This window comes from Oculina patagonica, chromosome 4 (assembly GCF_052425735.1).
Source record: "Oculina patagonica isolate OP01 chromosome 4, crgOcupat, whole genome shotgun sequence".
In the NCBI taxonomy this organism is placed as follows: Eukaryota; Metazoa; Cnidaria; class Anthozoa; order Scleractinia; family Oculinidae; genus Oculina; species Oculina patagonica.
Genome location: NC_135761.1, coordinates 25,042,441 through 25,059,369, shown reverse-complemented (window position 1 = coordinate 25,059,369; position 16,929 = coordinate 25,042,441). Strand labels below are relative to the sequence as shown.

At 39.6% G+C, this 16,929-nt stretch overlaps 2 protein-coding genes and 1 long non-coding RNA gene across 3 annotated transcripts in view; 1 reads left to right on the top strand and 2 right to left on the bottom strand.

The window, feature by feature from the left end:
* LOC144649961 (uncharacterized) overlaps nucleotides 1-16,929 on the bottom strand; it is a 54,897-nt gene that overhangs the window by 24,116 nt on the left and 13,852 nt on the right. The gene's annotated exons all lie outside the window — the stretch shown is intronic.
* LOC144649972 (uncharacterized) lies at nucleotides 2,412-16,444 on the bottom strand. The gene is made up of 7 exons (XM_078509588.1): nucleotides 16,286-16,444; nucleotides 14,544-14,762; nucleotides 14,235-14,378; nucleotides 6,646-6,825; nucleotides 6,238-6,474; nucleotides 4,398-4,553; nucleotides 2,412-3,454 (listed from the first exon to the last, which is right to left on the bottom strand). Exons 1-7 carry the CDS (start codon nucleotides 16,310-16,312, stop codon nucleotides 3,254-3,256), a joined length of 1,164 nt encoding a protein of 387 aa, XP_078365714.1. The 5' UTR covers nucleotides 16,313-16,444; the 3' UTR covers nucleotides 2,412-3,253.
* Nucleotides 6,053-16,929, top strand: part of LOC144650012 (uncharacterized) — a 258,602-nt gene continuing 247,725 nt past the window's right edge. Inside the window, exon 1 of the long non-coding RNA XR_013569997.1 lies at nucleotides 6,053-6,223. This is a non-coding gene — a long non-coding RNA (uncharacterized LOC144650012). The remainder of the gene's footprint in view (nucleotides 6,224-16,929) is intronic.

Below are 16,929 nucleotides of genomic sequence, written 5' to 3'. Positions count from 1 at the left end.
TAGTAAAAATATTCAAACATCATTTAATTTCTCTTTCAAAGTGGCTGTGCAAAGTTAAACATAGCTAAACTTAAAGTCCTTGATAATGGTGGCATTGATGGCTGAGAGGTCAACAGCAACAATTTAGTCCAACCATGATTTTTTAATTAAGTCATTTATCTGTTGGACTACATAGAGATCCAGTACATAATTAATTTGAAGTTGATACTAGAAGATGGAATTTAGTCTATCATTGATGTCATTCTTTGTGGTTGATATCTCGAAGACAAAGGCAATACTAAAAGAACTTAGGTGTTCAAAAATGAGGGGGAGGGGTAGAAGAGAAAGATTCGAATGGAGGGGAAGCAAGCTGTTCGATGCAAAGGCAAACCTCGTGGCCTTCTATCTTCTCGTTATTGCCGTTTTACGGCGAAGAAGCAAAAGGGAGGCCAAAATTAATTAAATTAATGCCCCATGGGACAGTTTGGATCGCTTCGATCGTTTCCCTCTGTGGCAGTAGTTCTCATATAATCGTTTGCAATCGCCGCGGTCTGCGACCGATCGCCCGGATAGAACACGGGCGATCGAAGCGATCGGATCGCCCCGATCGTCGCAGACGTCTCTGTAATGTTCTCATATGATCGCCCCGATCGCGAGCAAACTTTTTGAAGCGACAGAGACGATCGGGGCGATCACATGAGAACCAGTAACTATAGCTAACCGTTTAAAAAAACCAGCGCAAGCGCTCAGCTTGGGATTTCGTAGTGTCATGATCAGGGCAAGCCTGTTATTTTGTAAACACTTTGAACGTGCAAGTGCTATAGCTAGAGTAACCCCGTGCTAGGGTGAAGTAACAAAATGATAAAAATAAATCCACTAGGGGTTACTTTTTGTAACGAGTATTGTTGATGTAATGTGCTTACCGTATTTTTGGCTTATCTTCTTTTGTGAAGTCTTTATAAGTACTGTTCAGCAACAGATGTTGTAAATTGAAACGCTTGAATTCTTTTGTGAAGTCTTTCTGAGTACCGTTCCTCCAAAAATATTGTAAGCTAAAACGCTTGCTGTAGAACTATCATTCCGTCCATCGAGTTGCGTCCGACGAAGTAGAACGCAAGCACAATATTGTGTGTCGCGTGCTTTCACATGCAGTTTTCCTGTTTTCGACATGTATGCAGATTTTTTAGGGGCTAGCTTAGCCTCAGGCTCGTTTTAAGTCTGAATCCTCGCTTTCACGCATCAGTCATGGAGTAGTTCACGTATCAAGCCTCAATTTCTGGTGAGTTGTTTTGAACAGCCGTGTGGTTTTGCATTCCTTGATCCTGGCGTTTTTGTCGTTGACTTCGTGCACTCAGTCATACGTGCCGTCGCTTTCTTTCTTTATGTTGACCCTTAAATTGCTCAGATCGTGACACACGTAATCAATGCATTTTATTTGCTTTTGGAAATTTACTTCACCAGGCACTTGGAGTGGTCGCCTTAAAGGGTTTCATTTATAAAGAGAATAAAGGTGGGTGACTCCAAAGCTGACTCCAAAAGACATGTTCAGTTACTTTCAGTTTAACAAGGTTTCAGACAACAAATTGATTGAGCTTTTTTCTGGGACCTGTAAAGGAATATAATAACTGGGTTATAAGGCTCCATGGGAATTTGGGTTATTGTTCGTATATATACAGAATTGTGGAAGATTATCATTTAATTTTTTTTTTACTGAAAAGCAAAGGCTACCAATGGGCGCCTGAAGTTTCCTTGTCTACCGCATATGCATGCTATGTCTTGGTCCTTGGTCAGTCTCACCTAGCTTGCTTTCGCGTTTTTTATCCTGTTTGAAAAAATCGCTGTGTTCTCTAATGTATACTTGTTCTTCTTATTCAGATGGTATTTTGTAAACTACGCCCGGTCGTTTCTATCCCGCCTTTCGTTTTCTTTTCTCCATCTTAAGTTCTCGCTGGCTTGAATATCACATTGAAGAAGTGTTTTTGAGCAATTCTCATAACATGTGTTTTATATCCTGCAAGTTTCTCTTTCTCGATCATTCTCATCTTGTTCTTCTGTACATTGTAAGTCTCCTTTCTTCCTTTTTTCATGTATACTTTTCACGATTTCTCTATTGTATCCGACTGCCACGAAACGTCAAAACTGACATCCTCTGTGGAGGCGATTTTCATCAAAACATGGCCCGGAGGCAATCGGGTACGTAATTATTTCTTACAGCTTGAACATTGGAAACACCTACTAAATTGCTTCTTAGGTTCAGAGAAAGATCGGAATATTACAAGAATAAATAAAAGTTGATTCATAATAATCCATATAACGTGAACAAATTCTGTCCAGAGACTGTCGACCGCGGGCCCACCAAAAAAAAACAACAGTGCGCCATCTTGGCACTCCCTGAAGTAGAACAATAAAACTGTTCAAAACAACGTTTTATAAATGCATTTTAATACCTCAAGAAAGTCCTGTCTAAGATTAAAATTAATATAATTTCATTTTACAACGTTTTTCTTTTGTCCAAAGTTACTTGCTAGGAGGTGTTTCTTTCATTTTCGTTTTAATTCTTTTCTTGGCCAAAGACTTTTGTATTGTATTACCTATTACCTTTCTCTGCATGCCACACAAATGTCTTTCATTGCTGTAAAACTGAGACGTTTAAATTAAAATCTAAAAACACTTCCTTAAGTCGCTGAAATATGAAAAACGATATAAATCCATGACAAACTATGACCCACAAAATCTCATTCAAAAGGACGCAAAAAAGTAGAGTTGCATTGTTTATTTTTGTCTGATTCGGCAATGAGACTACACTTGAGTTTAACAACCTTTTTAATTATAATGTCGTTTCTAAGACGGAGTCTCCAAGGAGTTGAGGGGCTCCGGGGCTCACCTTATCTGTACTACAGGCTCTGAGACTAACGCGCACACATCTCTTTCGAAATATATTGTTTCGATATGCAAAAAAGGTTTTGGTTCATCTTTAAACTAAATGTCTTGTATCCACTTGCACAGCCTCCGTGATATACGACCATAATGATATACGACCATAGTCTTTTCAATCTAGAACTCAGAGAAAATCTATTTCCCATTATATTTGTAAGGCTTAAAATTGAGAAGTGTATTGTATAGTTATTTTTAGCCCTTTTGTTGTAGGGGTGTATTTTATTAATGTTCTATTGTATTTCTTTTTATTTCATTACATTCTATTCTTTTCTATTCTATTTTACTTTTTCTGTTCTGTTCTATTTAAACAGTATGCCGCAGCCGGTTTGCAAAATTGTTAAACATTGCTAGCCACCACAGCGGGTTGTCGCAGTTGTGTATCAGGTGCCTGGTCAGGTGCGGGTTGTCGCAGTTCTGTATAAGGTGGCTCGTCAGCTTGCTGTGGGTGATGGACTTCCTCCGCTCTTTGCTTCCGGTACAACATGCAAAGAAGGCAAATATCCAAGATGAAAATTAGCGAGGAGAGGTAACCAAAGGCCTGTCAAAACAAAGAACATAAACCATGTGTAATTGAGCCTGAATAGTAAAAGTATCCAATCATCATTTCATTTCTCTTTCAAAGTGACTGTACAAAGTTAAACATAGCTAAACTAAAAGCCCTTGAGAATAGAGGCATTGATGGCTGAGAGGTCAACAGCAACAATTTACTCCAACCTATGATTTTTTAATCAAGTCATTTATCTGTTGGACTACATAGAGATCCAGTTCATAATTAATTTGAAAAAAAACTGGTAGGTTGATACTAGAAGATGGAATTTAGTCTATCATTGATGTCATTCCTCGTGGATGATATCTCGAAGACAAAGGCAATACTAAAAGAACTTAGGTGTTCAAAAATGAGGGGGAGGGGGAAAAGAGAAAGATCCGAATGGAGGGGAAGCAAGGGCGAACTGAGGATGGACCAGTTTCATGAACGAGGGCAAAGTAACGATGAGATTTATTTTCCATAAGTAGGCTAAACAAGGCGTTGATGACCTTATATTCTCCAATCAGAAAAGGTTTTGTCTCGTTCTGTTCTGCTTTGCTCGGCTCTGCTCTACTCTGTTCTGTTCATTCATGTCATGTCACGCCATATCATGTCATGTCACGTCATGTCTTAACATAAAATGTCATGTCATGTTATGACATGACGTGCCATGAAATGACGTGACATGGCAAGGCGGGCATGACGTGATGTGTCGTGACATGACGTGACGAGACGTGACGTGACATGACATGTTATGGCATGTCGTGTTACTGATAGTCAGGGCATTCGTGGTTGCAACTGCCTGGCATATATATAGTAAGCAAGTCGTTTTCGTCGTCTCTTGAGAACACTGGAAAGACCACATGGGAAGAAAGATGTCATCGTTTCTTGACCGCTGCATGCTAAAAAAGCTACAACTTGGATCAGTGTATTTACAGATTCGATATATACTTACTAAGCCAATCCGAAGGGCTACAGCCGGCCAATTTTCGTAATCTTTTTTTGTCGAATTTTTGTATTCCTTTCCCAAGTCGATAGCCAGTGCACGTGGTGTAAGGTAACCGCAACAAGCGAACAACAAAATCAATAAGACGAAGTAGATAATCAACGTCTGCAAATATTTCAAAAGAAACAAACAAAGACATAAATTAGTAAAAGTATTGAAATATATAACAGCTGACAGTATTTTGTCCTGGGAATTGTTCTTCAAGGCATCCTCACTACCATCCACCTCATCCACCCCCCTTAGTACAAAAAATACCCCCCTTGCTGATGTAAATACCTTATATTGTTCAGCAACCTGAATAGTAAGTAAGTACTACTACATATAACAAATTCGGCTCAACTGTACACCTTTTTTCTTGAATTACAGTAATTTCTTTGAAAATTGTAACCACCCCACCCTCCTTAGTACAAAATCACCCCCATGGCCGGGGTCCATAGCTAATATTGTTCAGCAACTTAAATACTATCACCATGCTAAATTTGGTGCTTTTACCCCGAAGTGCACAATTTTTTCACCATATGGCAGGACTACACAATGACAAACATGCAAATCTTAATCACGGAGGCTTTAAACCTCGCAGGTAGGTTAAACGTGATGCTTCTCACTCGATGGCGCTGACTGTAGTGGAGTGCAAATGTGAAAATGCCCATTTAATTTTAATATGTATTATTATTATTATTATTATTATTATTATTATTATTATTATGATTATGATTATTATTATTATTATAATTAGTTGTAGTAGTAGCATTTTTATTATTGTTATTATTATTATTATTATTATTATTATTATTATTATTATTATTATTATTAAGGAGGAGCATGCAAAAAGCTAGGGACACTGCGGTGACAAACATGACAAATAAACTCGAGTCGTAAAAACTTTGATTTTAAAAATAAAAAATAAAAGTCTCAGCACTTGCATATAATATATTCCTTTCTAGCTAAAAATCTTAACCCTGGTTCGTGCGATCCTCTGCCATTTTTGATTGGTTCGTTTTGACCATGAGTATGCATTGCCAGGTTATTCTAAACTTTCTCTTCTTCCGCCTGGGTCAACCCTATATATAAGGCGAGGAAGGAGGAATGGCAGGGTGGAGGGATTGAACCTGGTTCCCTTTGGATTGCAACACCAGCGCCCTTAGCCACTCGGCCACTTTGCCTCCTCGTGTTTTTGGCTAAGGTAGCGTTATTATCTGAGATGTGGGTTGTCAGTTCAAGTTGAATTATTTTGCAGTTACAGTCGAAGCTCTCTTAACGGACACTCTCGTAAGCGGACAGCTCTACTTACGGCCACCTTGTTGGAAACCCCGTTTTAACTCCCATACAAACTCTGTATTTTTACATTCTCGTAAGCGGACATTCCCGTAAGCGGCCGCGGACACTTTCCGAGATTACGACTTAGACTTTTTCTTTGTTTTTAAGCTCCCGTAAGCGGACACCGCAAAGAAAATCATATAAAAAACCTCTGTATCTTGTATTAATCAATCAACTTCACATCGCCGTTCGTCGCAATGATTTTACTGTAATTACAGTACCATATTTCAGTGTTTGTTTTGTCGTAATCCATGTCCTGTTACATTTTGAAACACCACTAACATGCATATTACCATTATGTTAGCTGGGCAAGCTCCCGTAAGCGGCCATCTATCCCCTACACCTCTGGTGGCCGCTTACAAGAACCATTCTCGTAAGCGGCCAGCTCCAGTTGCGGACACTTTTTTCGCGTCCCAAGGGTGTCCGCTTACGAGAGCTTCGACTGTATTAATTAAACTGTGCCGTGATTTACCGTCAGAGTGCACCGGGAGGAGCGGCTGTAAAGTTTGTCCAAACGTAATAGGAATGTCAAAGCCAAGATATTGACCATCACCCAGCAAAGGACTGTGACTCCTTGAAAGAAATCTGCTTTTAAATCTTTATGGATTTTGTCTGGCTTGGTAACTTTGTACAAGTAACCCCTCATATTATATAAAAGGGCAAAGTCGAAGTAATTTACGATGCACACCCATGCCACAAACAGGAGGACCTGCAAATGTATATATATAGATATATATTAACATATATGGCAAGAATGAAGTCAGACACTTTAATTAATTATTTAGTATAAGGTTGTACAAAAATGGGATTAAGAATTAAGAAATTACAAAATCATATAAAAACGAAATTAATTCCTGATTGTGAGATTTCTAAGACTTACAATTTCTGCCAATTTCACATAAAACACTGAAGATCGCAGGTAATTGGTGTTCATATTTTCGGCTTGTCTCTGGGGAGGTCCTTGATCGGGCGATGTCTCCTGCGCTCGCTGGGTCAGATACAACTTGTAGTTCAACACCACATCCACGACGAACAATAAACAGGATACAAATCCAAAGGCCTGTGAAATACAAACAAAAGTGATGTCGGCCATGGTAACAGGGCTAAGAGCAATCCAATCAATTGCAAACACGCAATTAAAGAACATCGTAGCCTTCCCTAAATAATTTATTTTTAAAAACTTTTAGCTAAGCTAGAATCGTTACTTAAGAAGCCGTCTTTCTTAAAAACACCCACTCAAATTCGCGTCAAAATTTTTTTGGCCTGAAACTCTAGCAAATGAAAGACTTTACTATGGCTAGGACTGAAACATATTTGGTTTGATTCACAATGATTTTCAGGCCGCGTTAAGAGCCATCAAATATTTTGCCCCTTCGGGACCCGCCACAACGTCTGAAAAACTAGAAAAATAGGCGTTCTCGAGCCGCTTTCAAATACTTTATTCGCATCAAACACCAATTATTTTTATATCAAATTGTTTATAAACGTTTCTAGATTGTTTTAGAAAGTAGCAACTTTCCCCTCGATTTATCTGGAAATGCGAAATCAAGGATACATGTATAATGACCACTACTGATCGGCATCGAACGAAGGTTGAAAAATGGCCTTGACTAGTGTCCCAAGCGAATATTTCAATTTTGGGACGCAGCTGATAGCTCTACTCTACAAAGTCGAAAGTGTAGTCCTTTATCTGCTAACATATGCAAAATCACCTGTACGTTTTCAGTATTTTAAAAGTTATAACCGTTTGTATCAGCACATGTGCGAGTAATGACGACAATATATGCGGATATGTTGTTATTACTTGCACATGTGCTGATACTACGCTGATATAAATGGTCTAACTTTTTAATTTATAGGATATTTAGCATATTTAGGCAGATAAAAGACTACACTTTTCAGCTGTCTAGAGTAGAGTTATCAGCTAGGTCCCGAAATTGAAATATTCGCTTCTACATAAATCAAGGCCATTTTTCAACCTTCTTTCGATGCCAATCAGTAGTGGTCATTATATCCTTGATTTCGCATTTCCGCGATAACTCGGGGGAAAAATTGCTAACTTCTTAGAAAATTAGAAATGTTTATGAGCAAAGCGATATAAAGATTGTCGGTGTTCGATGCAAATGAAATATTTCACAGCGGCTTGAAAACGCCTATTTTTCTTATTTTTCAGACGTTGCGGCGGGACCAAAAGGGCAACATATTTAATGTCTTCTAACGTGGCCAGAAAATCATTCTGAATCAAATCAAATCTGATTTAGTTTTAGCCTCGGAAAAGTCTTTCAGTTGCCAGAGTTTCAGGCAAAATTATTTTTGATGCGAAATTGAGTGGGTGTTTTTAAGAAAGACAGCCTCTTAATTAATACCAGTGATAATGATAATGATAACAGTTTATTTGTAGTCTTACGCATATACCTATATTGCAGTAAAAATTAAACCAAGGCTAAGAAGTAAACTTGGTAAAGCGAGACTGGCGTTCAACATGCTTAGACCAGTCTGGAATGCCTCCTCGATTTCCACCAAAACCATTGCGCATCTTCACCACTAACGTAAAAGCTACGCTTCTCTATGGCTCAGAGACCTGGAAAGTGACACAAGCTCTATCAAATAAGCTACAAAGCTTTGTCAGCAAGTGCCTCAGAAAGATCCTCAAGATTCACTGGCCAGAAAAGATCAGTAACAAAGAACTTTGGAGCAGGACAGGACAAGAGCACATACCAACTGAGATAGCAAGAAGGAAATGGGCTTGGATCGGCCACACACTAAGAAAACGAGGCACTGACACCACCAAGCAGGCCTTAAAGTGGAATCCGCAGGGGAAAAGAAAGGTGGGAAGACCTGCTAAGACCTGGAGAAGATCAACTGAGGAGGAGTTAAAGAAAGCTAACATCAGCTGGAACGCAGCAGAGAAGGCGGCAGCAAATAGAGTTCGGTGGCGAAGCATTGTTGACGCCCTTTGCTCCACCAGGAGCCTAAAGGAATAAGTCAAGTAAGAAGTAAACGCTGTATGATATTACAGTTTTTGAATAAAACCAATTTTTTGTGTAAATACGACTTAAAATTGGATAAAAAGCATGGACTGTGGTATATCCAGTGAACTCTTCTTAGTTGCAGCAACTATGAAGCTACAGCTTCGAACAGCATTACCACCAGATGAATGCTCGCGCAGGAAACAGCTAGACATTGCTGCCAAACTGAAGTGTCCCAACATCAAGAATGCGTTTGCCCTATAGCTAGAACTGAGAAATATTTTAGTGTGCTTTCTATCAAAACCGATGAAGAAGACCATGACATTGATTCCTCGCGAAGCGAGGCCGAAGGCCGAGCGTAGCGGGGTGTATAATTTTGTCCCTCAAAGGGCTCAGGCGGGATGAAATCTCGTGTGGAGTTTACGGTCATATATATATATTTATTTGTGAGCTTGGTGTGTGGCGGAAATGACGTCACACGGCCACCGCGCGCTGGTGGCCTAATGGTAAGGCGTCGGACTTGTAATCAGATCTTCGGGACTGAGGGCACGGGTTCGAATCCGGCTAGGGTTTTTTTTTTTTTTTTTCTTTTTTTTTGTGGGTTCGAATCCTGAGCCTTTCATTTTTATCGTTTTTCTTTTCGGATTAAAATAACACTGATTTCCACATAATACACCCTCAACGCCTATTCAGGCTATAAACCTTTCATCGCCATCAGGGGCGCGCGGGCGGAGGGTTCGAATCCTCCTGCCGTTCGTTCTTCTTTTTTTTAATGACCTCAAATAAATGTCCAAAATGCGACTATCCAATAATTTGTCGATGATTTTGAAAATAGCCTGCGCTTCCCAAGTCCCAACGCTTTATACCTCTTTACGAACCAGAAAGAGCCGCCATCTTCAAAGCTGAGTAGACCCTGGGAACGAGGGTGTCGCGGCCATGCCCGTTACTAATTTTTAACAAATATATCTTCCTGCCTACTGTGGGAAATTGAATATGTACAATGTTCAACTTCAAATAATCCACTCCTTATTTATAACACCACCCCCCCCCCCCCCCCACCTCCCCAACCCAGAGCTTCGCGAGGCCCTGCGAGTCACGTATTACTAGTATAAAATGGAGTTCCATCAAGAACATATACTGTGAAAATACAAAGCATGTTGTCGGATGTTGAAGGAAGAAAAAAAGGAGTGGCTAACACGTGATAAATGGTCGGAGGTTGATGGAAGAAATCAAAGGCTCTATGAGCAAAGTCGTGAATGTGGTATATTATAAACTGATAGCCCAGAATTAGCCAAAAAAATTTAAATGTCTGCTGACAAACAACATTTTTTGTAATTGTCTATGAAATCTGTTAACATATGTCACAGTTGAGTCATGTTTAAAATTCTAGCTGGTAAGTGATAAAAACCCCATATTCTAACTGAAAACTAACCATCCAGTAGTCCATCGAGGCCTTCTAGCTAAGCAGCTAGAAGTGAAGATATTTCAGAGCTTAAAATAATTAATGCTGAGAGAGACACGTATAGTGGTAACAAGATATGAGGTACCTTAAGATGCTGCCAAGGTGGTAATGGAAAGAAGCTAGGGATTTTTTTCCACCAAACTGTTTCACATTTGCTAAAGGGTTCTAAAACCAGGTAGCTCAGCCATTTTATACAGACAGTGGTATATCATCATTTTTCTCTGTTAATGGAGACACTGTGAAGAGGCAAAAATAAAAAAAAACAGATGCCTCTACATGTGACTTCTAAGATGAAATTGGCAGGAAACAGTAAGAACTAATTAATCAATTTAGAGGCGTGATACATGTAACAAATGAAAACTCTGCTTATTTCCTTTTCTGGTATCTTTACTTGCAAAATTTACTTTACCCCTTTACATGCCACGAAAATCATCAATGCATTTTAATCAGCCTTATTAATTCATTTTTAATAATCTCTATAATTGCCAGCCTCCTCAAGATTGGTGGCCATGTTGGATAAAGGATCTGAACCTTAAAGCTTTTACTTTTACTCTTTGTTTTCAGAGTCATAAAAAATCAAAATTTTATTTTTCGCTGTCAGTCTTTCTAAGAGCAGTATTCACTTTTGAAAAAATATGAGAGTAATTTGAAAAATTTCTGTTTTTTTACGGCAGGAGGTGTCCCAGCCCACCTCTTGACAGCTGCCCTATGCAGAGTTCAGTGATGTGTTGTATTGCAGGATATTGTTTTGGCGAATCTATAATATTCAAAATTTGTGCCTTGTTAAAATAAATCTGTAGGACAACACGTAAAAAACATTTAAGTGTAAGCAATTTGTTATTTATCAGATGGCATGCAACCAGGTTCCTTTTTGGCTGAGATGGGGGGGGGGGGGGGGGAGGCATAGGACATGTACAGAAATCGACCTTAAGGTTACTTTTGTTATATTAGTGGCTATTACATTTTAGCGCTTTTAGTACTTGCTAAAATTTGTCTTGGTCAAATTTCAAGTACCCCGGTACCTCCCCGTACCCCCTTCCCACCCTAATGGAACACAAAAATGGATACTGGTAACTTTGTTCTTTTAGGCAATGCAATTTATATGCATTCAATGTCAGATATGGTAGTCTTTTTCTTTTACTGAACATTTATTTTCATCTTAGCCATATATTCATCACCAGCCAGTAAAAGCTGGTTTACACGATATATTTACTATTTTTTGAAGTTTTTGGAAAATCCCTATATGTCGCTTCTTGCTCAATCGTAAATTGCTGCTAATAGTACTCTCTCATTTCTTTGTGTCTACCCCATAGCACTCAGTGGTGTTGACAAAGCAAAAAAACCTGTGCTGAACACCCCTGGAGAACTACATTAACAGTTGAACTAATATGTACCTTTTTTGACAGACTGTGTATGAAGAAAAAATAATTGTAAGGGTTTGATGCATACTGTGTATATGCTAAAGGAACCACAAATTAAGGCTTGCTACCTAATGAGCTACAATGCAGAGGAATTTTGATTTAAGTTTAATCATGAGTAGATGTACTTGGGAACTTCGAACGAGGGTGACAACGAATATAAAATTACGGATAAAAAACTGAGACGTGCAATGAATGATCGACCAAAAAAAGAAGCATTAGAATCTCTATTGTTTCCAAACGCTCAAATCTTGCTGAGTGAGACTATTTGTAGCGGAAAATACTGCCTTATTTAGGGTGATTTATACTTACCCACTATTTATTGCTCTGAAGAATTCATTCCGCGACTTCGCTCGGCGTGCAAGTTTCTTGCTTCCTTGCTTGGCCTCCTCCATTGCATTGTGTAATGTGGATTCGAGCACTGGCCTCACTAGAAAAATTCCTTCCAGAAAGGAAAAAAATCGATTCTCCTGATGTACATCCACAAGTTTGCATTACAACTCGAAACCAGCCCTTGTACACGTTCATCCGCCATTTTGAACTTAATTTAAACTTAATATAAAATTGCCAGGTTACCAAGGGAGTTTACACAAATTTAATTGAATTTCTCCAGCAAACCGCTATAAGTCGTTCTTTGCATTCACGACTTAAAAAGCAAAGAACGACTTGCTCGACACCAAGGCTGCAGGAGCAAATCCAAAATAGTCTATAAGAGCAAGGAAAGGGACGTGAAGAGGTGCGAAAGCACAGGCAAAAGGTGCTATGTAGAGGAGCTGACTGATGATAATGAACAAGCTGCAGCAAAGAGCGAGATGAGTGTCGTTTACAAGATTACTTAATGTATTTGTGGTAACAGCATCAGACAGTCTGTCCCTGACAAAGAAAGGAATGGCAATGCTTAAACATCAGAGCGAGCAGCAAGAAGGGTGCAGCACTTCCAATTACAAGTGCTTAACCATATGCATGCACCCAGAACCAGATTAACCAGCTAATCTCCCAGAGGCTGATGATATGCACGACATTAACATCAGCCCGACATAATATTGAAGTTGAAGTTAGAACTGCCATCAAAGCCATGAAGAGTGGCAAAGATCCCGGCAATGATTCCGTTCATACTTGATGCTGAAAGCTGACATTGAGACATCGACAAAAAAACTGACTGACCTCTTTACAACCATCTGGACCAAGGATACCATCCCAGCTCTCACTTTGAATGCAGTGACACATCCTGGATAATAATATACTCTCTCCGAGTGGTTCCAAGTCAAGTCTGAAGTGAGACAGGGGTGTATCTAACCTAAAATCAGGCAGTTATTTTTCTCGCGGCTCGCAGGCTAGGGTATATCCTCTCACCCATCCTCTTCCTTCTCATCATTCACTGAACCATGTGAACGACCACCTCAGAAAATCCCAGAGGCAACTAATGGAACTTCTTCTCTCACCTAGAGGACCTTAATTTTACCGATGACCTCGCTATTCTCTCCACAAACCGTTCCAACTTGCTGGAGGAGACGATATTCTGGAAATCTATGCTAAACAAAGAGGTATTAACATCAACACAACCAAGACTCGAGTGAGAGTATGTCATGATAAATGCCATCCCGACCGCACCAATCACAGTCACTGGTGACCCAATTAAGTTTGTGGGCGACTTCACGTACCTGGGAACTCTCTTCAATAAAGACAATGTAGATGCAGAAAGATACTAAGGCTAGACGTGGAAAAGCTCGCAGTACACTTGCCCGACTCCAGCTCATCTGGAAGTCAAACCATTAGACTTAAGACAAAGGTCCGACTATATAACAGCAATGTGAAATATGTCCTGCTGTACGGTTCTGAGTGCTGGCGTGTCATTAGGTCTGACATGAGCAAATTTGAGTTCTTCCACATTAATGGGTGTCTCCAAAAACACGGCCACATCTTCTGGCCAAATCAGACCTTGAATAGGGACATTTACCAACAGTAATTTGGAAACAACATTTACCATGTTTTCAGGCAGGAAGGCCGATTTGTGGTCATATTTTAAAATGGCCGTCTTCCTACAGCCTCTAAAACCTATCAAAGTACTGTCCAGCAAAATTAACAAAAAAATAAATACTTTACACCCCATCGACCGACCCACTGACCGGGTAAGCAAGTATACTGTGAACATCATTTTTTTCAGAAAAGGGGGTGCCTACCCAAGATTCGCTCGCCACTAAAGGTTTAAGTAAAAGATAGTAAACCCCACAATAGAGACAGGGGTAAAAAACAATTATCGCAGTTTAGAGAATGTCAGGGTGTGCATACCTCGTGACATAAATTCGACTGTCTAAGTAAGTTGTTTTAGGCGAAATCTCTAAGAGGACTTCCCATTCTGAGCGGGTCCGCTCTGATTGGTTACAAAAAAACATGTTTTGCCAGAGTATAAAACACAGAAAATCCATGCGTTGCTAAAAGTTATATCATAAAGCAGATAAAGAAAGCCAAATTATAAAACCTTTCACTCGTCTTGAAAACATGCACGAAATACATTTTCTAAAATTCTCTGGTGTTTTCGTCGTGTTATATTATAATAAATGGCTTTTTTGTTTATCTCAAAGTTACCAAGTACAACGGATCATGCAATCAATATACGTACCAGCCCAAGCAGAAGAGCTAATTTGAAAGGCTTGTCTGTCTCAACAGAACGTTTGTAGGATTCTCCCCATTCAACAGCCCGTGGTGTCAGGTTTCCGCAACAAGCGCTCAACAAAATGAGCAAGATGAAGTAGATAATCAGTGTCTGCGAACACAAAAGATGCAAAAAAGAAAATAAGCAAGATTAATGTAACAGTTGTAGCAGAGTTTCATATTAGGCTTCCGCCACAGCCCGTCTCTCTTTTTCAAGGATACCCGAAATGTAAAATCAGAAGGTCAACAGATGGTGTCAAGGTTGTCTGTTACCTACCATCAGAGACCAGCAAGGAGCTCGTCTAAAGAGCTTGTCAAAACTAAACACAGATGTCAAAGCCAAAAGAATGACCATCGCCCAGGAAAATATGATGATTTCTCTGAAGAGAATTGCTTTTGAATCTTTAAAGGCATCAAAATTGATTTTCCCGTCGTCGAAAGGGCCGGGAAAGTAAAAATACTTTAGTATGCACACCAACGCGGCAAACAGAAAGGCCTGAAAGGCAACAAAGAAATAATGTGATGTTGAGTCACTGTTTGCAACATTGCATACAGCCTAAGGGATATTTTAACTTTTAACTCTTACGGAGAATTGCCAATTTATTTAGTTACCCATCACTCCAAATGACGTGTGACTAGGCGACTGTGCAATAATTACCTGGAATGAGGATGGGGTGGGGGTCGGGAAATGGTAAAATACGGCTAAATGTAACCCTACCCCCCTCCCATCACTAAGCAAAATTTAATTTAAACTCCTCCTTACTCACTGATAGTATTAAGGTCAATCCCCAACCCTGCTCCTTTATCGGTTCCCTCGTACCTAATTTACGTGTGGGAGGTCTTCCTCATGTACAAACATTACTTCAGCTCACTCTTCAACGTATGCGATCTCTCCATCAGAATCACTTGAATCTGATTCTGAAGTTGTGTCGTTTCAACACAAGCTAACAAGTATTCCCTGATAATTTGGTTAGTCAGATCTGCCTAACTTCTGCTTATCTTAAGAGTTCAAGTTCAATTTAAGCTGGTTGTTCGTGAGCGCTAAATCCACATTTTTTTCATCTTTTTTTTTCATTTTTCGAACGATTATTAAATGGAAGAGTGTCCCTTTTCTTACTTATTTTTTCGCCTTTGTTTTCAAGAGCTTAAGGTGTTCTTTTACACGAAGTCTTTTACACGTTGTACTGTGAAGAGAAAAGTTTCTCTCGTTAAGCAACTTGCAATCTAATAGCTTTTTGATCATATATTTAGTTTAAAGAAATACCCCCCCCCCCCGCGCGCATAGGAGTGTATCAAACTTTACATCCAAACCCACTTTCTAGTTGTGATTCTCTCCTATACCCCCTTTGTTCCCCAACAACCAACCACCCCCCCCCCCCCCCACCTCCGGTTAATTATTGCACCAGTCCCTAAACATTGTTTTAGCATGGGCATCTTGATGGAGAACAGTCAGGGATCTACAATTTAAGGCTTTTTAATCCAAACCTAAAAAGTAATTTTGGCCTTCTGAGGCAAGGCTGCAAAGATTCTGCTAAAGTTGTTAAGGGAATGGCTTTAAATATTACAATCATCGACTGGCTGGTCAATAAACACTCCATCATTCGATCGATCGCTCAGACGTATTGTGAACACGACTAAGGAATAACTCCCTTTTTCGACAAATCCATCTCAGTGCTGAGCTCAAACGTGCGGCAAACGGCAAGTTGCTAGCCGCAAAAATTGTGCGCCGCGCTAACGAGTTTTACATTATATCAGCTCCATCAATATAATTATAGTTTTTTGGCCAAGAAAGTGAATTTTGCAACAAAATTTACGTCAGCCATTTAATTTCCTGTGTAATAACATACTAAGGATTGCGAAAGTGGCATCCGAAATGATAAGTTTTTTGAGAAATTGGTGTTTTTAGGGTAGGAAATGCTTTGCACCTTCTTCGTCTCTAGCTGTTGGCAATAGTATAAGGACTACAGTTAAGTTCTAATCTTACAAACTTACATGTATGCAAATAACAACATGACTTACAATTTCTGCCAATTTCACATAAAACATCAGGGATCGCAGGTATTTGGTGTTGACATCTCCTGCTTGTCTCTGGTGAGGTCCATGGTCGAGGGATGTCTCCTGCGCTCGCTGCGTCAGATACAACTTGAAAGCTCAATACCATATCCACGACGAACACTATACAGCATAAAAATCCGAAGGCCTGTCAAAGATGAACAAAGGGAAAGGGAAATGAAGCACGCGCATTGTTATGAAGAGCTTCAGCGACAACAACGGTTACGCCGAACTCGAGGATAATGTTAATTTTCTAATTTTGAGTAAAAATAGAGCTTTTCTTCTTAAAAAAAAGGTGGCAGAGTGGGAGGGGGGAGGGTGGCAAACAATTTTACCCTCCTGGTGTTTTTAACCAAAAAAAAAGAAAACCTACAAAGTACCTAGTGGGTAAGAGATAACCAAGATAGAGATAATGGTAAAAATGAATCACTACTGATAGTCAGGGCGTTCATGCCACATAAAAGAAGAGCTACTGGCTACGTAAGGCGTGTTCAGCCTTATCAGAGACTTCCTACAAAACACTTAAAAACAGCATAGAAAACGCTCTTGTGGTTTCTTATAAATTACATCGTATCAGTGTAATAAATTCTGCAATATACTTACAAGCCCTA